The sequence below is a fragment of the Otolemur garnettii genome, unplaced genomic scaffold (genome assembly GCF_000181295.1).
Source record: "Otolemur garnettii isolate 467f Iridium unplaced genomic scaffold, OtoGar3 scaffold00235, whole genome shotgun sequence".
Lineage (NCBI taxonomy): Eukaryota > Metazoa > Chordata > Mammalia > Primates > Galagidae > Otolemur > Otolemur garnettii.
In genome coordinates this window covers 320,826-348,410 of record NW_003852630.1, presented here as the reverse complement: position 1 = coordinate 348,410, position 27,585 = coordinate 320,826, and the positions used below count along the sequence as shown (strand labels likewise).

Sequence of the window (27,585 nt, the reverse complement as noted above, 5' to 3'; positions counted from 1 at the left end):
ACTTCTCACACAAGCCAGCAGTGAAGTCTGCTGCATGGGCTGGCTCATCCTTTCATGGAGGCTTTCTCTGCAGCGAGTGATGCTGTTTGAGAGTGTTTTACCCACACAGGACTTCTTCAAAATTGGAGTCAGCCCTCTCCAATCCCGCTGCTGTTTTATCAACTAAGTTTATGGAACATTCTGAATCCTTCATTGTCATTCCCAATGTTCACAGCACCTCTCCCAGGAGTAGTTCCCACCTCAAGAAACCGCTTTCTTTACTCATCTGTAACAAGCAACTCCTCATCCTTTCAAGTTTGATCACGAGGCGGCTGCAGTTCTGCCCATCTTCAGGCTCCACTTCTGTTCCTGGTTCTCCTGCAGTTTCCACCACATCTGTAGCTCCTCCCTCCACTGAGGCCTGGAGCTCCTCACAGTCAGCCAGGAGGGACGGAATCCACTTCTTCCAAACTCTTGTTAATGATGAGATTTGGACCTCCTCCCATGAATTGTAAATGTTCTTAATGGCATCTAGAATAGTGAATCCTTTCCACGTTTCCAATTTACTTTGTTCAGATCATTACAGGAATCACTACCAATGACAACTATAGCCTCATGAAATTTATTTCTTAAATAATAAGACTTGAAAGTCAAAACTATTCCTTGCATCATGAGCTGCAGAGGGAACACTGTGTTAACAGACATGAAAGCAACATCAGTCTCCATTAGAGCTCTTGAGTGACCATGTGCCTTGTCAATGAGCAGGAATATTTGTAAGGGAATCTTTTTTCCTGAGCAGCAGGTCTCGACAATGGGCTTAAAATGTTCAGGAAACCATGCTGTGTATAGCTATGTAGTCATCCAGGCTTTGTTGTTTCACTTATAGAACACAGGCAGAGTATATTTAGCATAATTCTTAAAGGATCTAGGATTTGGGGGATGTCACCTGAGCAGTGGTTTCAGCTTGGAGTCATGAGCTGCATTAGCCCTTAACAAGAGTCAGCTTGTCCTGTGAAGCTTTAAAGTTGGGTGCTGACTTCTTCCCTCTGGTTATAAAAATTGTAGATAGCATCTCCTTCCAATGCAAGGCTGTTTGTTTATCTGGAAAATCTGTTGTTTAGTGCAGCCACCTCCATCAGTGATCTCAGTTAGACCTTCTGGATGACTCGCTGCAGCTTCTCCATCAGCACCTGCTGCTTCACCGTGCACTTTATGTTATGGAGACGGCGTCTTTCTTTAAAGCTCTTGAACCAACCTCTATAGCTTCCAATTTCCCTTGTGCAGTTTCCTTTCCTTTCTCAGCCTTCACAGACTAGAAAAGATTTGTTATTTTTAACTCTGGTCTTACTCTGGGTGAGACTTTGCCTTGAGGGAACGTTATGGCTGGTCTGAGCTATCCAGACCATGCAAACTTTCTCCACATCAGTAGTAAGGCTGTTTTTATTTCTTATCATTTTGTATTGACTAGAGTAGCACTTCTCTCTTCAATTATTTTTCCTGTATACACAATTTTGCTAACTTTGGTACAGCTTATCTCAGCTTTCAACATCCCTTCCTCACTAAACTTAAATCTTTTCTATCTTGGCTTGGCACCTGTGGCTCAAGTGGCTAAGGTGCCAGCCACATACACCTAAGGTGGCGGGTTCGAATCCAGCCCAGACCCGCCAAATAACAATGACGGCTGCAACCAAAAAATAGCCGGGCATTGTGGCGGGCGCCTGTGGTCCCAGCTACTTGGGAGGCAGAGGCAGGAGACTCGCTTGAGCCCAGGAGTTGGAGGTTGCTGTGAGCTGTGAAGCCAGGGGGGGATAGCTTGATACCTAGGGGGATAGCTTGAGCCTCTGTCTCAAAAAAAAAAAAAAAGAATCTTTTCTATCTTTTGAATTAAAGTGAGAGACAGGTTAACTAATTCTTTTTTTTTTTCACTTTAATAGTTAGAGGCTACTGCAGGGTTATAAATTGGCCTAATTTCAATACCATGGTGTCTCAGGGAATAGGGAAGCCTGTGGATAGGGAGACAGATGGTCAGTGGAGCAGGCAGACACACATAACATTCATTAAGTTGATATGAAGTTGGCAGTTTATACGCACATGGTTTCTGGTGCCCCCAAATAATTATAATAACATCGAAAGTCCTTGATCAGAGTCCACCATCACAGAAATAGTAATAAAAAAGTCTGAAATATTTCAAGATTTATGAAAATGTGATAGACACACAGAGTGAGCAATGCTGTTAAAAAATGGTACTGACAGACTTGTTTAATGCAGGGTTGACACAAACTTTCAACTTGTTAAAGAAAAACACAGCATCTGTGAAATACAAGGGCAGAAACACAATAAAGTGAGGTGTGCTATAAACACACTTCATCCTAGATGTCCTACTCACACTTTATGTCACAGTCTTGTCACTTTAAAAAAAATCCTCTGTACAGTCTTCATAACATTAAGGCAGAATTACCCCATCCTGGAAGTTGTGGGAAACAGAGTTAATAACTCTTTAAAAGTATTTGTTACCATAGTTATCTCTCAAGGAGAAGAGCACAGTGAAGAATACTTGAACTTCCCAGTAATATTTTATTATGGTTCTAAATAGCTACAAGGTATTTTGGCACCTGTGAAAATATTTGGATGAGACAAGGGCAGACTTTGGAAGAGTCCATGTAAAGTTACTTTTAGCTATTGTTTTTGGACTTGTGAAAATAGCTAGGTAAAGCAGGGCCTGGCTTTAGCCGAGAAGGCCTCAATTGTCAAGTGAATTTTATTTGGATAAAAATGTAGGTTTTTAAAAAATGCATAAAGCGAATGGAGGGGAGGAACATGGGAATCTCCTCTCGATCCTCGTCCCTCAAGCGCTACATGTGCCTCGAAACTGTTCCAGGCAGCAATCTGAAAACTGTTCCCACCACTATTGCTGACATCCTACTTGTCTGAACAAAATTATAACCCAGGATGATAGAACTGTCTCTAATTACAATCGTTTATTACCTTTTTTCCCACATTCCTCGGCAAGATTGGGATTCACAGAAAATATAACGTATGCTCCCAGCCGATGTAAGAAACCTATTTCATTACATCATACATAAAGGTACTGTATAAAAATCATGTCTTCAGTGTGACTGCCTGGTTTTTACTACTTTTTCTTTTAGTATTAGGGTGAAAGCAAGCATATTTATTTGAATAAACAAAAGATTTTGTGTAGCCTGCTATTACAAGGCTAATATGACACTTAAATGTTGTGCTAGTTATTTTAATAACAAAAATTGCTCAAAGCTGGAAAGTAAAATCTCAATAAATGGGCACTAGTAATGATGTTCTTGTGGGCGTAATACCTAGAAAAATCTTCCTTAAGATTGCTTACAAATCTGAAAAGTGTCTTCTTATCTCTCAAAACAAAAACTAAAAGCCATCAAGGACAGGAAAAGTTTCTACTTTTTCCAAGAAGCATAAAAGCTTTTGTAGCACACAAAGGCCACCCAAACTGAGCTGAACAAGAGAGTAAACAGTTGGGTACAGTGGTCAGGAGCTGAGCCCAGCAGTGTGAGGCTTTCAGGCTGACCATGCCTGCTGAGTGGCACTGCACTGTAGCCTTCCCACCTGGGCAATGCAGCAAGACCCTGTTTCTTAAAAAAAAAAAAAAGAAGAAGAAGAAGCTAAAGCTAAATAGACACACATTTTGAAAATTTAAGACAAAACTTGCTTAAAGAGCAGGTCTTCACTCTTAGAGTCAGCTGCAGAACTGAGAAGAAACATATCTTTTATTTTCACAGATGAGAAACTGTGACCTCGAGGAAATAATTTTGTCCGTACATTTCTGAGTTTCACAACTAGATAACTGAAGAACAGAATGAAGTTCCCATCCTTCCACTCAACTCCTGTGGGAAGAAGTGATGTATTTTACGCTGGCCATGCAGACGATGGGGGGAGTTCCTGTGTGGAGCCATCTGCTATGCTCCCCCTGTGGCCCCTCACCTCCCTCACTGACCTCTCTCCTGCTTGAAAGTTTCTCTATATGGACTGACCAGCAGATGGCCTCAGACTAAATCTGCTTCTGCCCAGCTCCTGGACTTGAATGCTAATTGCTTGTAGATGATAGGTACAACAGCTATAAACGGGGGCAGCCCTCTGCTGCAGAAGACTAACTCACAAGAACTGAATGAATGCTCAGTGTTTCTGTCACCAAATGGCAATGGTGGCCCCATGCCTGTTATAGTGACAACCTAAACATCCACTTTTAAATCCCCTGCTGAGAATGACTAGCTGGCTGGAGAAACCATTAAAGAATAAACTGAAAAATTTCTAAAATTTAAAATACAATTTATGAGATTTTAAAGAATAAATTTCAGTGGTTAGGGCACTGGCCACATAGACTAAGGCTGGCGTGTTCAAACCCAGCCTGGGCCTACTAAACAACAATGGCTACAACAACAACAAAATAGCCAGACATTGTAGTGAGTGACTGTAGTTCCAGATACTAGGGAGGCTGAGGAAGAGAACTGCTCAAGCCCCAGAGTTTGGGGTTGCTGTGAGCTGTGACACCACAGCACAACATAGTGAGACTCTTGTTTCAAAAAAAAAAAAAAAATTCCAACACTAGAAAGATCCCTTCTAAAGTTTCAATTTATTACTTATTTTTTTGAGACAAAGTCTCACTTTCTTGCCATGGCACAGTGCCCTGGCATCATAGCTCACTGTAACTGCAAACCCCTGGGCTCAAGTGATCCTCTTACCTCAGCCTCCTGAGTAGCTGGGACTACAAGTGCCCACCATAATGCCCAGCTAATTTTTCCCTTTTTAGAGGGTCTTGCTCTTGCTCAGGCTGGTCTCAAACTCATGAATTCAGGCAATCCACCCGCCTCAGCCTCCCAGGGTGCTAGTATTATAGGCTCAGCCACCAGGCTCACTAAAGTTTCAATTTAAAAGACACTATCTCTGAGATTTGTTTTCCTCACCAGCAATATGGGAAGGATACTGATGGCAGGGCTCTGAGGACTGAGTAAGATGTGTGCAAAGACTCCGGCGCCTGGTAGCTGTGGATGGCAGCACTCAGGACCGGAAGAGCCAGGAGAATTATTACAGTCATCCTCTAAGGGCTCCTTTTCCTAGCAATCCCTTGGAGCCATACAGAACTTCCTTACCATTACTGAACACTAAACTGTGGCCCACGTCAACATCACAAAGATGTACATCCTTCTCTTGACTTTTGGAGTTTCATGACCTATTTTTTTAAATCTCAGCTATAATCCAAGCACAGCTTACCAAACAGCAATCAAACAAGCAGAGACCACTTCTGATGACTTGTCTTTGAACCATTTCAGAAAAACAGCTCCATTACTTTGTCTAAGACAAAACCTCACAAAAATATTAATTATAAACTACAGAGCATTGAAAAATATAAAACAAGGCAGTTTAAGAAATCATAAACTCATCAGGGAAGAAAGGATATGTTTACATGATTCTTGTTGAAATGACTGGGATACATAAGTTCACAGAAACTAATCGTCAAGAGGTAGGATGAGGGTTTGTGACTCAGCTGGGTTTGGAAAAGAAAGGAGATTTGAATGAAAGAAAGAAGGTCCCAGGCAAGAAAGAAATAAGGTCCCTATGTTTACGGCACTGAAGGGGTAGCACTGTGTGTTCCCGAGCAGGGTGGAGGGAGGAGAGCAGGAGAACAGCACTCAAAGACAGAGATGTGGGAAGGGGGTGGGACAGAAACAGGTACTTGGGAGAGTGTGAGGAAGAACCACGGTGTGAGAGAAGGAGTGTGCGAGTGTGCAAGAGAGCAGAAGTGAGAGTGAGAACAGGTATGAGTGAGAGAATGAGCTTGGGCAGAATCAGTGAGTGGGGGCAGCAGGTGTGTGTGAGAAAATAAGCAGCAGGAAGACAATAAGTCTGCGTGTCAGAAATCCTGTGTGTGCTAGAGGCTTAACGCGCCTTCTGAAAAGCCTGTGCAAGGACAGGGGGAGAAACATCAGGTGGGTCTAACAAGGCAGGTGTCAGGAAGTGCCTTTGGAAAGTAACTAAAATTAGCAGCTCCCTCCCTCCCCAAGAGGCTGCCTCAGGACACGGGTACTACCACCTCCTCCAGATGACTAAGATCTCTATTTCAGGACACTGAAGGGGAGTGGAGCATGTATCTGCAAGGGCAGACGACATCTTTGAGCCGAGAATGAGCAGCAGGGTCCATGATTGTAGAAGGATGTCAAGTTTCAGGTAGAAGAACATAAACAAAACTACATATTTCATGAAAACCATGAAGACTGCCTTTCTGTTCTATGATGCCAGGTCTGTCTCTGTGATGAAATTTATAGTGCACAGCAGCAACCCAGCATGTTAGCGCTCACACAATATGCAGGCACCCAAAATGCATCAAGTTGCATGGTCCAGAGTAAGAATCACCTGGGAAATCTCTCTCTCTCTCTTTTTTTGAGAATGAGTCTCACTCTGTGCCCTGTGTAGAGTGCTGTGGTGTCATAGCTCACAGCAACTTCAAACTCCTGGTCTCAAGTGATCCACCTGCCTCAGCCTCCCGAGTAGCTGTGACTACAGGCACCTGCCATAAGATGTGGCTAGTTTTTCTATTCTCGGTAGAGATGGGGTCTCTCTCTTGCTCAGGTTGGTCTTAAACTCCTGGTTCAAGTGATCCACTGGCTTCAGCCTCCCAGAGTGGTAGAATTACAGGTGTGAGTCACCATACCTGGCCTACCTGGGAAATCTCTTAAAAAATGCAAACTGATGGTTCCCAAAATTCTCCAGAGCTTTTCATGTAGTAGATATGGGTTGGTGGTAAAGTTCAAGAACATTTTTGTTATGTTTTAAAGTCCCAGGCACCACTTTGAAACATGGTGGGAGCAGGAGTCTCAGCGCTACCAGCCAGCCCTAAGTCCTTCCTCAGAGCAGACAAGGAGTTCACTTAGTCCTAAGTAAGTATGGGCCAGCCAGAGGGCCAGACGCAAGGCCTGCATGCTCACTTGGGGGCCTCTGCACAGCTGCAGCATATGCAGAAACTGAGGCCAGGGAGGCCCCCACCTCTCCTTTCCCTTCAGGGGACAGAGGCCTTGGGGGAGGGAAGCAAAGCTGAGAAGCCACCCCACAAGCATGGTAGGACCCAATCCCAGGCCCAGACCATTGGAGAGCTCATACTGCAGGGCCAGGGTGCAGACTTTCTCCTGCACAAGACCAACAAAAGGCCTAAGTCACAGGGGGAGGGGGTGGGTCTCCAGAGGATGACAGGGAACTTCCCTGTTGGGAGTTGGGGCAAGACTTTCCAAAATAAAAAAAAATAAATCAAAACACAGAACCAAGAAACTCAGATGAAACATAGCAGAATAGACACCCAGAGAGCTCTTGGGTTACTTCAGGGATGGTCTGTGGCTACAGTCCCACCTCCTGATCTCACTGCAGCCTCATCTGTAAGACTGCAGAACAGGCCTCTTGGAAGCCTGCTTCAAACAATACATCTGGTACTGTTATCTCAAGGGGGTCTTTCCAGCCAGCTGAGGGGAGCGGCAGGGCAGAGGACACAGGAAGACCCAAGGCCTTTGCAGCAGTGCAGACAGGCATGTGGACTGGAGAATTGCATGAAGCTGGTATTGGGGAAAAGAAGAATAGAGCAAAGGGGCAGACAGAACGGCTTTCAACTGGTTCCTGAGATGCAATTTCAGCCCCCTGTGTAAGTTTTGAGACATCAATATATGCTGTATTTATTTTAAAATAGACCTTTTTTACTTCCTTTACTTAAGGAACTTCAATTTCTGGAGTCCTAGGTTAATAGGATTTGATTTCTTCTCGTAACAGAAGATAGGATGAGGTTTCCTCTTTACAGACGGAGAATTAGAATCTGTGGCTCAAAGGAGGCCCGAAGTCAGCACCCCCTCAGCTGGCTAGGAAGACCCCTCAAGATGCCCACACACTCATGGAGTGAGCCTAGGACTGTACCTTTGAGAAGTTGTAGTAAAGATATCTTGGATTCAGGCTGATCTGTTTTCTTGAGAAAAAAATCTAAAAAAGACTAAGAACTCTAAAATACCTCTAAGAATGTATACCTGAGGCATAGCTAACTACTACCAAGTTCGGTGACCCCAAAGCCAATGGCAAACATTGAATGCTCCTGTTTTATATATATATTTTTTCTTTTTAGAGACAAAATCTCACTCTGTTGCTCAGGCTGGAGTGCAATGGTGCACTCACAGCTCACTGCAGCTTCACACTCCTGGGCTCCAGCGAGCCTCCTGCCTCAGGTTCCCAAAGTACTACAATTGCAGAGCTCCCGGCAATACTTTGGTTTTATCAGAACATTGATCCAGGCCTTTCTCCCACCAGTGACTCACCTCTAGCACCAGGACTTCACCGGAATGATAAACTACATGTATGAAAATATTTAATTTCAAAAAAAAGGTAAAGACGGGGCAGCACCTGTGATGCAAGGAGTAGGACTTTGGCCCCGTATATCGGAGGTGGTGGGTTCAAACCTGGCCCCAGCCAAAAACTGCAACAACAACAAAAAATACCTAATAGGTAAAAAATGTGAAGACTTACTATGTGTCAGATTTTGTGCTAAGCAATCTATGTCTACTGACATTTAATCAGTGAGATAGGTATATCCTCATCTCCATATTACAGATAGGGAAACAGGGACTTAGAGAAGAGGAATAAGTTGTTCAAGGGACCCAGTAAGAAGGGAAAGAGCTAGGAGTGAAAACAGGTTGTAGATCACGCTAGTCTGTCCCTAACCATGATGTCATACTGCCTTGTCTTGGGCTCCAAAAGTTCCTGCTTTATGAATTTTTAGGATTTTCTCCATCTAACAAGTAGATACATCAACTTACACACTTGGGAAGTATGTAAAGGTTTCATAAAGGTCTCTCGCACAGTACTTCTAATCATCCAGAGAGCAAAAAAAAAAAAATCAACAAAACAAAACAAAACCGTCTACATGTATTTTTCACCAGGATAAGGAAGAATTACTTGGCAGCTAGCAGTAAATTCTGCACACATATTTTCTGGTAGAAAGTATTTAAAACAAACAAACAAAAAAACCGCAAACTTTCTCTGAAGCCTATGTTTGGTAACTTTATTCACCATATAAGGAAATAAATAATTCTGAACTTTGGAGACTCATCCTTCTTTGCTAAGCACTAAAATTTCATTTGCAGGTTGATATTATAATGTTATTTTAAAAGTAAACTCATCTGTGGAAGAGTCAAACTGAATAAGAACAGTACTGAGTTTTGAGAAACACTTAAAGATTTGAATTTTCTTTTTCTTTTTTTGTAGAAACAGAGTCTTACTTTGTCGCTCTCAATAGAGTGCTATGGCGTCAGACAGCTCACAGCAACCTCCAACTCCTGGGCTTAGGTGATTCTCTTGCCTCAGCCCCATGAGTAGCTGGGACTACAGGCGCTCACCACAACACTTGGCTATTTTTTTGTCACAGTTTGGCCAGGGCTGGGTTTGAACTCACCACCCTTGGTATATGGGGCCAGTGCCCTATCCACTGAGTGACACGCGCTGCCCAGATTTGAATTTTCTTATATTCTGAACTGAGGGGGAAAAAGGCCTTTCTTTAAAATTGTTAAAAATTCCCAGCATAAGGATAAATAATTAAAAATGCTTAGCAATTTGTTAAAGATTAGTTGTTGCTATTTTTTTTTTTTTTGAGACAGAGTTTCACTCTGTCACTCTCCGTAGAGTGCCATGGTGTCACACCTCACAGCAACCTCAAATTCTTGGGCTTAAGCAATTCTCTTGCCTCAGCCTCCCAAGTAGCTTGGACTGCAGGCACCCGCCACAATGCCCAGCTAAAGATTAGTTTTTTTATAATCTTTAATGAAGTAATTTTCTTTTTCTTTTTCTTTTTTTTGCAGTTTTTGGCCAGGGCTGGGTTTGAACCCACCACCTCTGGTATATGGGGCTGGCTCCCTACTCCTTGAGCCACAGGTGCTGCTCTGAAGTCATTTTCTTAAACATAACAGGTTTTTCAGTAACTGGCATGTGAAAAAAAACTTTTAAATATTTTTATGAATTTCTTCATTTCCCTAAATTTTGTTTTATATTTCATTTCATTTCTTTCTTTTCTTTTCTTTTTTTTTGAGACAGTCTTACTTTGTTTCCCTGGGTTGAGTGCCATGGCGTCATAGCTCACAGCAACCTCTAATTCTTGGGCTGGATTCTCTTGCCTCAGCTTCCCAAGTAGCTGAGATGACAGGTACCTGCCATAACGCCCAGCTATTTTTTTAGAGATGGGGTCTCTCGCTGTGGCTCCAGGCGAACCGCCCACCTTGGCCTCCCAAAGTGTGAGCCACCGCACCCAGCCCCCAAATTTTAATAAAGTGAAATTAAACACAGAGACTCCCTATTAGCTTTTGAATTTTACCATGTTTTGTGTACTCAAATCCATTCCAAATACACTGTCATTCAATCAACAATAACCTGATAAGAGCAATAATTTTAGTGGTGACACAAAGTGATGACTCTTAATTCCTGTGTTTCTACACAGAAAAAGTACCACCAGCAGGAAACTTGGTTTGGTCTAGGTAAGCCCATATTTTAAAACAAAATAACAAATTTTATTAAGTTATCTGAAATAAATTATGCAAATATGTTAAATTATACATGATGTTAAAAGCCTCCATAAAAAGCTCATGAGGGTTATGAAATGGCATATCTTGAAGAGATATGTTAGAAACAGATCAATTCATCCACCAGACATTTATCAAAACAGATCTGTCCTTTGTCTTCAGAGAGCTGCCGGTAACAGTGAAAATGCACAGGACTGTAACAGGACTGCTGTCCCAGGAGGGATGTGTAGAAGTCTGCTGAAAACTAGAGAAACCAAAGGGCTGAAGACAACGCTCTGGGGAGAAGGAAAAGGCACAGGGAGGGCGGGGGGCAAAGGGGCTGATGCCTTCCTGGAGGGTGACTTGTTCCCTGTCTCTGGAACTGAAGATGCAACTAGAGCAGGTGCAGGAAGTGAGGCTGGAAAGGGAGATCCCAGTGAAATCTCTGCTATATTGTCTGCCAGGGAGAGACAGCCCCCAATGGGATTGGTCTGCACATGAAAAGAGCACCCTGATGACAAAGACACCGACAAGAAGCAAAGGCAGAGCCAGTCAGGACTGCAGAGCCCGAAGGAGGAACGTCTATCCGGTGGGAAAACAGTTTTCTTGTGTTGGTTTTGTGACTCATAATGAGTAGCAAGTATTTACTTATAACAAAGAAATGGAGCAACGTGTACTCAACAATGGGAACAGTGACACTATGACTTATCTAACAGAGTGTCCAACCTTTTTTTATTTTCTGCTGCACATCAGAAAAAAAAGAGTTGTCTTGGGCCACATATTAAATACACAAACACTAACGAAAGCTGATGAGCAAAAAAAGGCTCGTGCATAATTTTTGTGGTAGCTAAAACCACAGTTACACAAAACAGCCTCGAATAATCTGCTTGCATACCATGGCTGCAGGTTGGACACCCCTCTGAGAAGATCAGTCAAAAAAAGTTTTTATGACATTTAAAAAGACAGTATAGTTCAGCATCCCTCATCTGAAAATTCAAAATGCTCAAATATGAAATGTTTGGAAACACTTGCTGAAATGTGAGACAGATGGTCCAAACCCCTGTGCTTTTGTCCCAAACATTTTGGGTAAGACACACATTCAATCTGTATATAAAACTGTATGTGTGGTTCACTAAACACTCAGCCCACCAAAAAAAGGGAAGGAAACGCCTCCAATGACAGTCGCACTTACCTCTGGAGGGGGCTCACAGGGAGATTTATAGGCCAGTCATTATGAAAATTGTTTACCAACATGAACTCTGCATCAGACTGACCTGGACCAATATGCAGCACCAATACTTATTAGTGTGTGAGTTGGACAAATAAGACTCTCAAAAATCTCAGTTTCTGAACAGTAAAGGGAAACAATATTTATTTATTTGAGACAGAGTCTCGAATTATTGCCCTCGGTAGAGTGCCTCAGCATCATAGTTCACAGCAACCTCAAACTCTTGGGCTTAAGCTAAGGTGACCAGATTTTAACGTTGGTAAAGCGGGACACCATTGATGGGGGGGGGAGGTTCTTAATTAAAAATATGGTCTATATGGAGCAACAAAAATAGTATTGTAATATATATTTTTTAATTTTAACATAAGTACAATTTACAAATATAATACATTAAAAAAATTTATGTATAGGGCAGCACCTGTGGCTCAAAGGAGTAGGGCGCTGGTCCCATATGCCAAAGGTGGCGGATTCAAACCCAGCCCTGGCAAAAAAAAAAAATTATGTATAGTATTATTTTATTCTTTGGCATATTTCTCACTTGAGTGAATTTTTTTAGTAGACTGCTGTTGTTGTTTAAAAGGTCATGAAATTTTTCACAAGAATTTGTTAAATTATATTTCACACATAAAATGGCTTTCAAAGTCTCAACACTTAATTGTGATTTTTCTGATGTCCACACTTTATTTACCATAGAAAAAACACATTCAGTTGCAGCATTAGTTCCTGGTAAGGACAGCGCGTATCCCACAATTTTTAGTGCATTATTGTATGGAACATGGTTTGTTTCAAAATGATGAAATATTTCTAACCATTTGTTCTCTATTGTGATTTCTGCTGATGCCCAAGAGTTAACCTTTTCTTTATCAATATATATTTTTAATAATGATACCTTGTAAGTCATGAGTGTCACTTTCAAGGCTGGAGCTAGACTTTTTGCTGCCACTATAAAATATAAATAATACCAGTACTGTCTGCTAAATTTATGAAATAAATAAATAAATTACTTACTTAAATTATCTGAATGGCTGATTTGTTGACATCACTTGTTTAACTAGCACTAGCACACAGTACGATGTGTGTCATCTGAGAGACAGTTAAAAAATGTTTTCTCGGTTGCCAATGCCAAAAAATGCCATTGTTCATTAAGTCCAAACAATGGTGGTCGAATTCTAACAACTGATCCACAATGCGAACTTTGATAAGCAGTTCTCGATAATCAGTTCTCAACAATTACTTGTTATTATTAAAGTTTAACATTATAAAATTAACAAAAATAATATAAAACTTATATCCTGGCAAAATAGCCAGATGGCAGTGTTGGGACCAGAATTGCTGCTGAGAGACCACCACACACATGTAAAGACAATAAGTGCTTTATTTTGCAAACATATGCCTGGGCCACTCTTCCCTTCAGCATGGCTGGAGGAAGGGCGACCCCCTAGTGAAGCCAGCTGAGATTTTTAAAGCTCATAGAGGAATTTCATCAGGTGTTTTGTCTGGCTAGGCTGCTATTGGCTGAGCTGTTGATGGTTAGGGACCCTCTAGAGAGGGAGGAGCTACTTGTTTGTTCCAGACAGTTTGGCTCCTTCTGAGCTAATTGTCCTTGCCTAGAAGCAAGGGAGGGAGCAGTCTCCTGCTGATACTGATTCCACCTAGGCGACCTTGCCCAGGAGGGGAGTAGGGAGTGTACATTAGCCTTTTCATTTCCAAATCAAGTTACTTTAACCTCTTCATTCCCAATGTAATGGAGTTACATTAACCTTTTCAGCAGCCGTTCCTGTTCTCCCCACCACGTCCCCTAGCTCGTCTTGCATTCTTTCCAAAAATCGGGACTTTTTTTTTTTAATTGAACGGTAACTATGTACATTAATGCACTTCTGGGGTACAGTGTGGGGTTTTCACACACAATCCGAAACACTTCCATCAAACTAAAATCGGGACTTTTTAAAAACGCAGCGGGACGCGGGACAAATTGTTAAAAATTAGGATTGTCCCGCCAAAAGCGGGATGTCTGGTCACCTTAGCTTAAGCCATTCTCTTGTCTCAGCCTCCCAAGAAGCTGGGACCACAGATGCCGACCACAACACCCAGCTAGTTTTTGGCTGCAGTTGTCATTGTTGTTTGGCGGGCCCAGGCTGGATTCGAACCTGCCAGCTCTGGTGTATGTGGCTGGTGCCCTAGCCACTGAGCTATAGGCACTGAGCCAGGAAACAAGATTTCAATACTTAGCTATAGAGGTAGGGGAAATAAATGAGCAAATATTTATAAATCATACTCAGTGATAGGTACTGAATAAAATGTTAGTTACAACCTATACTTTTTTAAAAGTCTGTTTTCAAATTTTCTATAACAAATAATATTCCCATAATCAGAAAAGAAAGTTGCTTATCAAGAGATAAACAACAAGGTAAGGCATAAAGAGGTTTGAAAAACTCACAGATTCACGAATCTCAAGGGGAGAGTGAGCTGAGCTGAGAAAATGTTGTTTCTGCTTTACAGACTCTTCCCTAGGTACATATTTTTGTCACTGAATGGGAAGATAAAAATGAAATAAATATTCACTTACTGGTTTCCGAAGGAAAAAGACAGACAAAGCTCCAACTAAGGGCATGTCTCCAATCAATGGTTCCAGGATCACCCGCATTGTACCATGAATCTAAAGTCAAACAGGAAACCAACATTTCTAATAGTAAACGATTCTGCAGGGCCACTTACTTAGAGCAAGGAGTTTCATGACAATCTTAATAACATTGGAGCATTTGACCATGTTTCTCTCAATCATGACTTACAAAAAAACCTGCAAAATTCTGAGCTAATAAAATCTTGATTTTCTTTTCTTTTCTTTTTTTTCTGAGACAGCGTCTAAGTCACCCTTAGTAGAATGCTATGGTGTCACAACTCACAGCAACCTCAAACTCTTGGGCTTAAGCGATTCTCTTGCTTCAGCCTCCCAAGTAGCTGGGACTACAGGCGCCAGCCACAACACTGATTTTCTTTTTCTTTCTTTCTTTTTTTTTAATTTCAGGTTAATATGAGGGTACAAATGTATAAGTTACATTTTTTTCAATCTTAAGGTAAAGTTTAAATTGTAGTTGAGTCCTTCATGGGTGGGGCATGTTGAACACCATCACATTGTGAATTTTCTTTATAAATACAGCTTAGAAAACTATGAAATTAAAAGAAAAACTTACCTGTATACTTTTCACACCAGCTCTACAAAAATATCGTTTTATCTCCAAATCAATCTCACAATTTCCTACAAAACTGAGAAAGAAAAAAATTCTGAATTACACAAATTGTTTCTTTTTTTAAATTTTATTTATTTGTGAGACAGAGCCTCAAGCTGTCGCCCTGGGTAGAGTGCTGAGGCATCACAGCTCACAGCAACCTCCAACTCCTGGGCTTAAGCAATTCTCTTGCCTCAGCCTCTCGAGTAGCTGGGACCATGGGTACCGGGCCATTTTTTGGTTGCAGTTGTCATGGTTGTTTGGCAGGCCCAGGCTGGATTTGAATCTGCCAGCTCTGGTGTATGTAGCTGGCGTCTTAGCTGCTTGAGCCTATATTACACAAATTGAATGAAATTAACTTTTCTCTTTATTACTATAAACTTATGAGGTACATAATGTGAGTAAAGCAACCAAAGTCAGACTGTAGGTAACACTGTCAACTTGGCCCGCATCAATGTTGCAGGCACACACCCAGCTTCCATACTGCTGCAATACCTGCAGAGAGCTGGGTCCACGGTACCACGGTTATCAGCATGTGCGGAAATCTTAACATAAACTTCCACTTTCAAAGGAAAACGTCGATAAAAAAGCACAACTTCTAAAGCAGGCTTTCAATGGAATATAATGTCATCTCACAAATTCCATGTCTGTAAAGATAAATGTCATATATGTGGCCCCTAATCATGAATAAATGACAGTGCCCCAGGGTGTGGAGACACCAAGGGTCAGAGTGAGCTCCTCTTTTTGGGGCCACGGTGTCACTTAATGATTAAGTCCCTGTAAACATTAATACAAGACAAACATGATATACTGTGATGTTGCGTGCAAGATCTGCATCTATTTCTGATATAAATATGAAATGTCAAATACTCTCAGGCAGCCTACCCCTGACCCGGGAAGCAGGACGTCACAGCCTGCCTGTCCTGTGTGGGGAAGTCTGATGAGAGCTGGACACAGAGCCTCCAAGCGCAAGAGCAAAGTGTGAACCAAAGGGATCCAGGACAAAAACCTTTCCAGTATTTACTGTCCCAGTGTTAAAGCCAAAACCCAGAGATCCTTCTCATTGAGAATTATTCTCTGCCTAGTTGGTAAAACCACAAATAACCTGTTATGAAACCATCATGAAACTTGCCTTTTGACCCTAAGACGTGACCATTTTATTATATTTCCTAACACTTTTTGATACTCCTTCCCCATCCTGCTTCCAGTTAGGGTCCTTGCCAAAGTAGAAGGCATATTTTAGAGACATAAACACTGAAGCAGGACACCCTGCACATTCTATGAGAAAGCCAGGCTGCCCCTTGGAATGGCGTCCACTGATCCATTCAAAGATTCACTCTGAGACCTAAGTGGGGCTCCCCCTTTATTGTGCCAATGGCAACAGAGTTTGTACTGTGCCAAGTATTTTAAAGATGCTTATGTGCCATATTAAAGACATTCTACACTTCTTTCTGAAATAAAGGTACTTGGTACTAACTCCATACATTTACTATTTTAATGTACTTTGAAGACTCAAAGATGACATAAAATAAAGTCCTCAGTCAAGAATTAACAAAAGAAACAACCCTGAGCACAGAACCCCACACAGTCGCTCTGAGCCCACTGTGCTCACCAGCTGGTACACAGGGAGCCAGGAGATGTCCAAGGAAGAACAAGGATGAGAAACAAAGAAACCACCTTTATTATGCTGGCGCAATACTTGGAAGACCTTCAATTTCTTTTCTTTTTCCAATGTTAAAAAATTGTGTAAAAATACATGTCTCAGAACATTTACCACCTTAATTTTTTTTTTTTTTTTTTTTTTGAGACAAGAGTCTCCCTCTGTCACCCAGGCTAGAGTGCACTGGTGCCGTCACAGCTACTGCAACATCAAATTCCCACACTCAAGAGATCCTGCTGCCTCTGTCTACTGGGCAGCTGGGACTGCAGACCCTACCACCACGCCTGGTTAATTTTTCTTGTGGAGTCAGAGTCTCACTACCTTGCTCAGGCTGGTCTCAAACTCCTGGCCTCAAGCAATCTTCCTGCTTTCGCTTTCCAGAGTGCTGAGATTACAGGCATGAGTCACAATGCCTGGCCTACCTTAACCGGTTTTAAGTGTGGAGCTTTGTGGCATTAAATACATCCACAATGTTGTGCAATCATCACCACCATCCATTGCCAGAACTTTTTCCATCTTGCATAACTGAAGCTCTGTTCAATAAAACCCTAACCCCCAGTTCCCTGCTCCTATCTCTGGTACCACCTCCCCCTCCATCTGCTTTGGTCTCTGGCTCACTGCTCTAAGATCCTCATGTAAGTGGAATCAGACAGTCCTCTTTTTTGTATGGTTTACTTCACTTAGCATCCTGTCCTTGAGGTTGACCCATGTGGTAGTATGTGGCAGGATTCCCTTCTCTTTTAAGGCTAAATAATAGTATGTACACATACACGCTTATCCACTCATCTGCCTATGAACACTTGAGATGCTTCACTTTTTAGCTTCTTTAAGGAATATGAATTTTCTTTTTTTTCCCCGGCTTCCCTTCCTCCCCCAAACATGGGTATTCTTGAACAGAATAAATACCTGCTCAAGTTCCTGTTTTCAATGCTTTTGGGTATCTATAAGAGAAATGGAATTGTTGTATCATCTGGTAATTTTATTCTTAATGTTTTGAGGAACTGCCAAACTGTTTTCCACAGTGCCTATGCCAGTTTACGTTCCCACCAACAGTACACAGGGTTCCCATCTCTTTGCAGCTTCACTAACACCTGTTTTACTTTTTTTTGACAGTAGCCATCCTAATAGATGTGAGCTGGTATTTCACTGTGGTCTAGATTTGCACTTTCCCAATGCAAGGCCAGTGACATTCAGCATCTTTCACGAGCTTTCTGGCCATTTGCATCTCTTGTCTGAAGAAATGTCTATGCAAGTACTTTGCCCATTTGTCAACAGGGTTGTTTGTTTTTGTTGTTGAAGTTTCAGAAATTTTCTATCTTTTCTGGTTAACAATCCCTTATCAGGTTTGCAATCTTAGCAATTGCACTAAATCTGTAGCTTGTTTTTGGTGGTATTGACACTTAACAATATTAAATTTTCTAATAAATATGGGCTATCTTTACATTTAATTGTTTTTTCTTTCATTTCTTTCAGCAATGTTTTGTAGTTTTCAGTGTACAAGTTTTTTATTTCCTTAGTCAAATTTATCCCTAAGTATTTTATTCTTTTAGATTTTACTATAAATTAAACTTTTTTCTCTTAATTTTCTTTCTGAATTCTTCATTGTTAGCTATAGAAATACAACTAAACCGATTTTTGTGTATGGACTTTGTATTCTGCTACTATGTTGAATTCATTTACTGGTTTCAATAGGTTTCTCTTTGTAGAATCTTTATAAGATCATATCATTTGTGATCATAAACAGATCACTTTCCAATCGGATATCTTTTATTTCTTTTTCTTTCTTAACTGTCCCGGCTAAACTTCTAATAATATGTTGAACAGAAGTGGTGAAAAGAAATATCCTTGCTTTGTTTCTGATCTTAGAAGAAAAGCTTTCAGTCTTTTACCATCAAGTATGACGTTTGCTGTGGGCTTTTCATATATGTCTTTTATTATTTTGAGGTAGTTTCCTTCCACTTCTAGTTTGTTGAATGTTTTTATCATCAAAGGGTACAGAATTTTGAAATACTCATGCGGGCTTTTTCCCTTCTTCCTGTTAATACAGTATATCATGTAGATTGATTTTCTAATGCTGGACCATCCTTGCCTTCCAGGAATAAATTCCACTTGGTCATGGTGTATAATTCTTTTAATGTGCTGCTGAATTTGGTTTGGTAGTACTTCTGAGGATTTTTTTTTTTTACCAATGTTCACAAGAGTAGTGTCTTTAATTTCTTTATTTAACATGTTTTATGAGTGGCAATTAGCTATTACAAACTGAGACCCAGATGACAAGTAACACTTAGATTTCCAACCAGAATCTAGTCAGATTCCAATGAACAGCAAGTAAGAGGCATGCTCATAATACTTCCACCTCATGGGCACAGCTGAGTGACTCTGAGGTCATTACTCATGACACAAACATAACACACATTAAAACTTACCTAATCTGGAGGTCCAGAATAATTTGCCTCTTGTCTACATTTTCAGTATACACCTTAACACCATTGATCCTGAGGGGCTAAAACAAGAAGTAGCTTACTTTAAAATGCACATAGGTTAAACAAACCAACCAACCTTGTAATAAGCTTAGTTTTAGACTTGAGTAGAATCGAAATTCTGCTTTCATACTTGCTGCTTGACTTTCTGCAAGTTACTTAACTTCTGTTCCTCAGCTCCCTCACTGTAAGATGTGGGCAATAATGGTTCCTATCTCATGAGGTTACTGGAAGCCAAACGGCACAATGGTCAAGATGCTGCCGGGCTGCGGTAAGTGCTCTGAGAATAGCAGATGCTGCTGGCACATGAGGACAAATTCTCCTGCTCCCCCTTTCCAACTCCATGCCCTCATCTCTTCCAGTTCCACTGGTGCTTTCCCTCTGTGCCATCCTTACTAATGTTCAAAAATAACTTCCTTCTGTTTTTCCTGTATGTCTTGTGATTTCTTCATCCAAGATTGTTACAAAAATAGGGCTTATGAGTAAATAAGAACTATAAGCTGCAAGTATAATACCAATCTTGAATGTTGAATATATGACAGGTAAATATGGAAAATGAGACAGATTATAACAAACGTACTTCAAGGGGCTGGTTATAACATCAATTCAAAACCTTTCTCATGTATTACTTTGGGATTCCTTCTAAGTAGCTCTCAACATCACATTTCAGCATTGAGTACAATGAAGAAACACCTTTCAGAGCATAATTGCTCACTTGGACACACTGGACTGTCCTAAAGCCTCACTTGTCAACTAGCCACAGAATTAGCACTGAGCCTTTGCCTGAGTCTCCACACTTCCCTCTACCCCAGGCCCCCAGGCTTTCCCTTCATGACAATAGCCGAGACACACACAGACTGGAGGGTCACGGAGCAGCACAGCCAGCTCACTGTGCTGACAACAAAATTGTGACTCAGTTTAGGGTTTGCATTCAATGACATTTCCCTTTCCTGCTACTTAAATGGCATCTCAGATGAAGAGACTAACTCTACTCCAGACGACAGAGTGTTACCTAGTGAGGGACACGTACCTGCAGGCAGGAGGACCTAACTGCCTGCGGGGCTGGACCAGCCCAGCAGCCCCTTCAACCTGCTCCTTCATTAGACAGTGGGTTTGCTGTAGCCCCGAGGCCAACAGGGTGTCAGCACCACAGCTGTGTTTACAGAACTAGCACTCTCCTCAAGTCTCACCATTCTCCAAGCATCTTCTTAGTGTGTGCAGTAAACAGAACATGACAACAATTAAGTTAACCTAAAATGGTTTACTTTAAAATGGTTAACTTTAAAGTTAACCTAAACTTTAAACAACCACAAATATGAGCACACCTTGTATTTGGAGACAACAAATGATGGCCTGCAGGCTAAACATGGCCTGTGGCCTGTTTCTGGGTGGTGGTGGTTGTTGTTGTTGTTGTTGTTGTTGTTTGCAGTTTTTGGCCAGGGCTGGGTTTGAACCTGCCATCTCCAGCATATGGGGTCAGCGCCCTACTCCTTTAAGCCACAGGCGCTGCACTGTTTCTGGTTTTTTTGGTATTTTTTTTGATATATTAGTTTTTCTACTTTTAGTAGTGATAGGGTCTCACTTTTGCTCAGACTGGTCCCAAATTCCTGAGGTTAAGTGATCCACTTGCCTCAGCCTCCCAAAGTTCTAGGATATTATAGGTGTGAGCCACTGAGTCCTGCAATGTGGCCTGTTTCTGTATAGCCCTAAAGCTGAGATGGTTTCTACCTTCTTAAAGGGCTGTGAAGAAGGGAGAGAGAGCAGGAGAAATTTTCCACCCAGACTTTGGGGGACATCAAAGTTAAAACATTTACTATTTGGCTATTTACAGAAAACGTTTGCAACCCCTGCTTTATACTATTTATTTATTTGTAATTACTATATTTGTAATTTTAACTTGCATCCATATAGGATTTTAACTTACAATTGTGTTTTTTACTACTTGTGGTTATCATTTCAGGTTATGGAAGGTTAACAGTGTGACACAGGCATCCTGCACAGGTATGTGGAGACCCAAACAGGACAGCCATGCCTCAGGCATGTTATGTATTTGGAGATCGTCAAGTTAGGAAGAAAAAGGGCCAGCACACACAGGTAAGAACCACACGAGTCTGCACTAGAGACACTGGGGCTGTAATAAATACCTACGAAAAGAGCATTCCCTACACACAGAAAATCAGCTTTGATGGGGAAAGGTGACTGTTAGCCTGGGGAGCCTGAGACAGCAGACACCAACACTCCCAGCACGTGACAAACGCACACAGCACTGCCCCAGACACTCCCTCAGCCCCGCCCACTGCAGACCTGGACTACACAGCATGGTGACACCTGCATGCTGTCTGACTGCCCTGGCACCAACAGGCTGGAGTTTTAGATTTAAAAGTACTGATCAGGTTCTGAATTTTTATTAGGCATCTAAAGTACATCATTTTGGACTGCTGCTAATTAAACACTCACTCAAAAAAAATAAAATAAAAAAGAATACTTGCCATAACCAACTAGCTTAAATATAATCTTGAGACTTTCATTAGAAATGGTATTAGGAAGTAGCTTTCCTTTTTTTATAATTCCAGTAACAAAATTCACCTTTCATTTCACTATGTAATTAATGTGATGCCTACAATCCCAGCATCGGAGTCCTTGGTAGGGTTTTGTTTTGTTTTGTTTTTAACATCTTAAAAGGGGTAAACACATTAAACTTGTCAATTACTGGTACCTTTAGCATGAATTCAGGTATCAAACTCCTTAACAGAACAAACTGCTCAAAATCAGTACTTCTAAAAAATATAATTCTGACAGAAAACCCCAGGGTAGAAAGACATATTATAGAAGGTGAGTATTAAAGAGAAGCCATGAGGTCTAGGCTGAGTGGACTGGGAGGTAGGAGGTGATGCAGGTGGGGCAGAGCTGGGGCAGGATGGCAGGCACACCAGTTAGAACATAATTTGAAGTTGTTTAAAAAATAAATATTTGCGGGCGGCGCCTGTGGCTCAAAGGAGTAGGGCACCAGCCCCATATACCAGAGGTGGTGGGTTCAAACCCAGCCCTGGCCAAAAACTGCAAAAAAAAAAAAAGTTAAAAAAATTAAATATTTTCCCATGTTTTCTAAGCAATTACTACCATGTGCACAAGTAAGGATATTTAAGAAGAAACCTACCTGCTGACCCATGTCAACCTTCGTGAAATTAAAGGTGCTAAGGTGGGTGTTGGCTCCCCGCACCGCAGGTTCTATGGTTTCTCGGAATAACTTCTCTATAAATTGGCAAATAAAAGGCCACATGTGTTTTACAGTCTGGAAAGAAAAAAGAACTCATGTTAAACAAAAAGTTATACACATTACACTACATGTACTTAAGTATCATAAAAATTATGTTCTTGCATTTTAGTTTTAAAAAATAAAGGTGAAGAATCTTGTTACATAAAATCAACATAATCTAAACTTAAAAATTTATTAAAACAAACTAATGATAATCAGTATGTTGCAGAAATTAAATTATTCTGGTTAAATATTCTTTTTAAGCATGTCAACACATTCAATTATTGCTAAAGGTCCTTTGGTTTCAACTTGCCAAAAACCTCCCTAAATTGCATATATAATAAGCACCTGCCATTGTTTTAATGCCAGACTGACTTCCAGCGCTGTAAGGTGATCAGCACCTGCATTAGTGCTCACTATACAGCCCCAGGGACGGATAAAACATAGAGGAGATACAAGAGATCTAGCCCAAAGGAAGCTGCTCTAAAACATAACCTTCTTTAAAGAAAAATGTTATTAATTACTAGATTTCCTGGGAGTTATCTGATTCTTCATAATACTTCCAAAATTTTCACTTTATTATAAAATAGACCTGAGCTCTGGCCATTCTAGAAAGACACATGGCCAGAAACAAAAAACACGAGCACACCCATGCTGTTCTCAGGTCAAAGAGAAAGCCAAGTAACACACTGCTCATGACTGAGCTCTTTGGGGAGCAGGAGCCAGACCACTGAAGGCTGAGCAAGCTCCGACGTTGCCAAGGTCCAAATCCCCAAATATGGAAGATGATGTCTCATCCTTTAACTCCCACTGATAGCTGGTATTTGGGATATTCTAATCTTACCTTATTTAGCCATTCTGCTCTTTCAGTGTCTGGAAAATGAACCTAGGAGAAAAATGCACACACATGACTTCCTGGCTCTGGACAAAGTATAATAGAACGTCAGGCGGGCTACTCTCACTTATACCTGCATTTACATGGCACTGCTTTGCTCTAAAGCTCTGAAAACTAGTCTCCAAGAAGGGAAACTGAAACTTGAAGCACCCTGCCCTCTTTACATTCTGAGAACACTTTGGAGCAGAAAAACTGAATGTCAACAAGCACCATGAGAGCCTTCTCTATATCACTGCTCTCAGGAACGTTCATGGTATCTGAAACATCCAAGTATACAAACCTGACCTCTTACTTTGTAAAAGAATCATTTCTCTAACCTGTCATTAGTATTGTCACCCTTACATTCTAGAAATCCACCTCGAGGCTTCCAAAGTCGACCCCTCCCAAGTGGGATGTGTTGGTGCCACAGTCCCAGGTACTCAGGAGGCACCCCTCTGCCCAGGAGTGAATTAGGATTGTCCCTGCAAACACTTGCTAGCCACTTGCTGGCCACTGCTTGCTAGCCTGGGCCATAGCAAAACCCTCTCTTCTTAAGAGAAGAAAAGGAGACATTCATCCTTTCTATCTGCTTTCCTCTTTGGGTCCAAACCAGAGGGCAGATCTGTTCCATGTGGGGCCCCTCCCAGGACGTGCCTCTGTTGCCATCCTCTCCTGAAGAGCGACACCAGTGCAACTCTCCAGGCAGGGCCTGAATACTGGAGATGTGTGTGCAGAGGCAAAAAACAAAAATAAAAACAAAACTACTTAGAAAAATTTTGTCTCTGCTATTGCAGCTAAGATAAAACATCCTTGCAGAGGAAGCCAAAAGCTGTTTGGGCAACAGATGGGGAGTTTTCAAAGAAGAAACAACATATCGTCCATGCTACGCTTTCACACCAAGTTTCTGTTCAGATGTACAAAGGGCCACAAGCAGGTGACCACGACGTGGATGGAGAAATGTGCCGATGTCTTAAAGTACCACAGCTTACGTTCCCAAGTAACAGAAGGAACTGAGCCTATGAAAGACCACATGCTCCAGCCTGGGGGGAGCCACACCAGTCAGAGGATGGCTCTTTAAGGGGCTGGGCAGGAGACGGTGTCAGGAGGATGGGTGTTAAAAGATAATGTGAGAATAGACAACTGAGGATGGGTCTGGAAGCAAGGCCCTGGTCCTAGAGGCACCAGGGTTGGGACCCTCACAGCCACTGCTCCCTGTGCCAAGCAGGCCCCACTTTCTCCCACGTCCTTAGGCATAAGCACTATGTTTCAATGATGAGGTGGACTAAGTGCATCTGTCCCAAGATTCAGTTAGCCTGAATCTGTTCTGCGAAAACACCGAAGAGATAGCAACCTTCCAGAATTCAGGAACAGGCTTACAGCTGGGAAAGTCAATAGTCAAGAAGCCAAAGATCAGGGGAGAGAGAACTGTCCGCCTGTTGACATCTAGAGGGTGAGCGCATGTCACTGTGGACCAGAGTGGAAATAGGGTCCGCAGGGGCTGCCTTCCCCAAGGCACCCAATAAGGCCACCCAATGAGGCCACGTACAAGTCACCTGCAGTGTGTGCCATGCCATTACTTCACAGTAGAGCAGAGCAGACGAGGGCCCAGCCAGGTGGCCAGCTGTCTGGTGGCTGACTGTCCTTGTCGCAAGCTGCAGCCCCTCTTAAGAAGCAACTTATGGTGACACTGTTGTCCTTTCTGCCCCTCCCTTGAATCCACACACCTGCTGGTGGCAACAGAGAGGACAAAAGGCAAAGAGCCACCATGTTCCCTGTTTTGCTGGGAGCAGCCAGAACACCTTCATGACAGATGTGCTCCTAAGACAGGCCACAGGTGCCACCTGAACACCGGACACACTGGCCCCTTCTGTGATGTTGCAACTGCCCACACCTGTCTTGTGGGACGCCTCCCTTTGCCTGGCTTCCCAACTGCACTAAATTTAGCAACCAGAACAATCACTCTAGAACACAGGAATCTCATTTCAGTTTACCTTACACACTTCTTGTTTACCAACTAATTCAACTTCCTCAGGTTGCTCTTCAAAGACCAACCTCTAATCACATTTTCTCTGGGTCCCCGCTCACAAATCTCACTTTTGTCACGCTGCTGTGAATTCAACCAAAACGATCATGCTCCTAACACACAAATGTGTTCTCTATTCACCTATCTTCTTCCTGCTTCCTCCTTTCTGCCACTGACAGGACATCGTCTGAGCCTGTTCTCCAGAAATCTGTGCTCGCCATGCCATGACTCCCTAGGAGTTGTCGGGGTCAGACCCACCTCACCATTACCAGGTCCTGTGAGCAGCCCCCTCCTGCCTCCTCAGCATCAGAAAGTTCCTACTACACAGAACCAGGACTCAGTCCACCACCCAGGCACCTCAGTATCAGTTCCTGTGTTTTCCCGTCAGTACACAACATAAAATTCCCACCTGCAAATGCCATCAAATGGACTTCCACTTCCTATTAGTCTTCATAAATTGTAAGAAATTATTACTGTGCTTGGAGATGTAAGATATAGTCATATTCTCCAGCCAATGAAAACTTATTAATAGAGGCCACATATTCTTAAAAATACTGGGCCAGGCGTAGTGGCTCACACCTGTAATCCCAGCAGTCTGGGAGCCTGAGGAGGGAGGACTGTTTGAGCCCAGGAGTTCAAGACCAGCATAAGCAAGAGTAAAACCCCATCTCTACTAAAAATAGAAAAACTAGCCGGGCATTGTGGTGGGTGCCTAGGTAGTCCCAGGTACTCTGGAGGCTGAGGCAAGAGAACCACCTGAGCCCATGAGTTTGAGGTTGCTGTGAGCTGTGATGCCACAGCGCTCTACCCAGGGTGACAGTGAGACTCTGCATTGGAAAAACCCCAAAACAGTGTATGCATATGCAAGGTGTCCATAAAGTTTGTATGCATGTTTAATATTTAAATTGCATATGAACTTTATGGACAGCCTGTATATGTAAATACATACTTTTTAATATATGTTTATAAGTATACAGAAGAGTTTTCAGGAATATATATCAAACTAGTAATGAGAAAAATGAGGCTTTTACCTTTGCTTCTATATATTTCTATACTTTTAAAATCCTTTTGAGAAGTATATATTACTTTTTAATTTACTATCATAAGAATAAAATTAAGAAAATGTTTCTAACACAGACGTACTATTTTTATATAGCACTGGAATGGGGGCTGATTGCCAGAGAACCAACCCCATGATCAGAGGCTGGACTTTTTGGTCCCACCCTACCTCTGGGGAGGAAAAGGGCTGAAGGATGAGCCTATCACCATGGCCAGTGATTTAATTAACCATGGCTACTTACTCAGGCCTCCACCAAACCCCAAAGGAGAAGGTTAGCACTTTCAGGTTGCCGAACATAGGGAGGTGTCCGGAGGGTGCCACTTCTGGAGATGGATAAGGGCCCTGCAACCTTTCCCCCAGACCTCACCTGTGTATCTCTCTCTTCATCCATGTCCTTTGTAACATAACCCAATAAATCTGTTTCCCTGAGTTCTATGAGCCATCCTAGCAAATTAACCAAAATCTAGTTAGGGGTTGTGAGAATAACAATTTATAGTTGACGGGTCGAAGTATAGGTAACAACCTACTATTTTCAAATTGGCATCTGAAGTGGAGGGGAGGCAGTTTTGTGGGACTAAGCCCTCAGCTTGTATGATCTGCTGCTCTCTCTCCAGGCAGGGAGCATCCAAATGGAACTGAAGAACTGCTTAGTGTACAGGGAAAAAACCCACACACATTTTGGTGACATGAGGTAAAGTGTTATGTTGAATGTGAGAACAGGAAGAATCATTTGATTTTTCCTATGTCTCATACCAGGAGAATAAAAGAGCATATTCTAAGATAAAATAATGACACATATAATTTGGTGGCTGTGTTAGGAGACAGGCAGAATGGTAGGTGATGAAGCTTAAAGCCCAGTCGTGACCAGCCTATGAGTGATTCTTGTGCTATATGTAGGTACAGGGTTGGGGTCACGTTGACTCTATTGTATAGGCACACACGTTTTCAGTAAAGAAATGATGTAAGATCAGTATTTGAGGAGACACTCTGTAGTGCTCGGGTCTGTTTGGGACTAACACAGGAACCACCTGCACAAACAAGCCATCAGTCCAGGTGAATCGGCTATAGGGTTAGGGTTCATACAGGATGGGTTTGAGTATCAAGCCATCTCCTAGTAGCAGTATCAAAGGCATTCAATAGTTCTAAGGTTTTTAATCTGTGAGTGACTAAAATTTCAAAGTGCAGAAGAAAGTAAGAAAGAGATTACAGTAGAACCTCTGTAAGTGACCACCCAAGGGGCTA

General features: G+C 42.0%; 1 protein-coding gene across 1 annotated transcript in view; it reads right to left on the bottom strand.

Moving 5' to 3' along the window:
- The window catches only part of ESYT2 (extended synaptotagmin 2), a 110,543-nt gene that overhangs the window by 52,678 nt on the left and 30,280 nt on the right, over nt 1-27,585 (bottom strand). The window contains exons 2-6 of the mRNA XM_023508264.1: nt 23,231-23,272; nt 22,288-22,422; nt 19,077-19,153; nt 14,955-15,027; nt 14,330-14,419 (exon numbers count right to left, since the gene is read on the bottom strand). Coding sequence (XP_023364032.1) covers nt 14,330-14,419; nt 14,955-15,027; nt 19,077-19,153; nt 22,288-22,422; nt 23,231-23,272 — 417 coding nt within the window. The remainder of the gene's footprint in view (nt 1-14,329; nt 14,420-14,954; nt 15,028-19,076; nt 19,154-22,287; nt 22,423-23,230; nt 23,273-27,585) is intronic.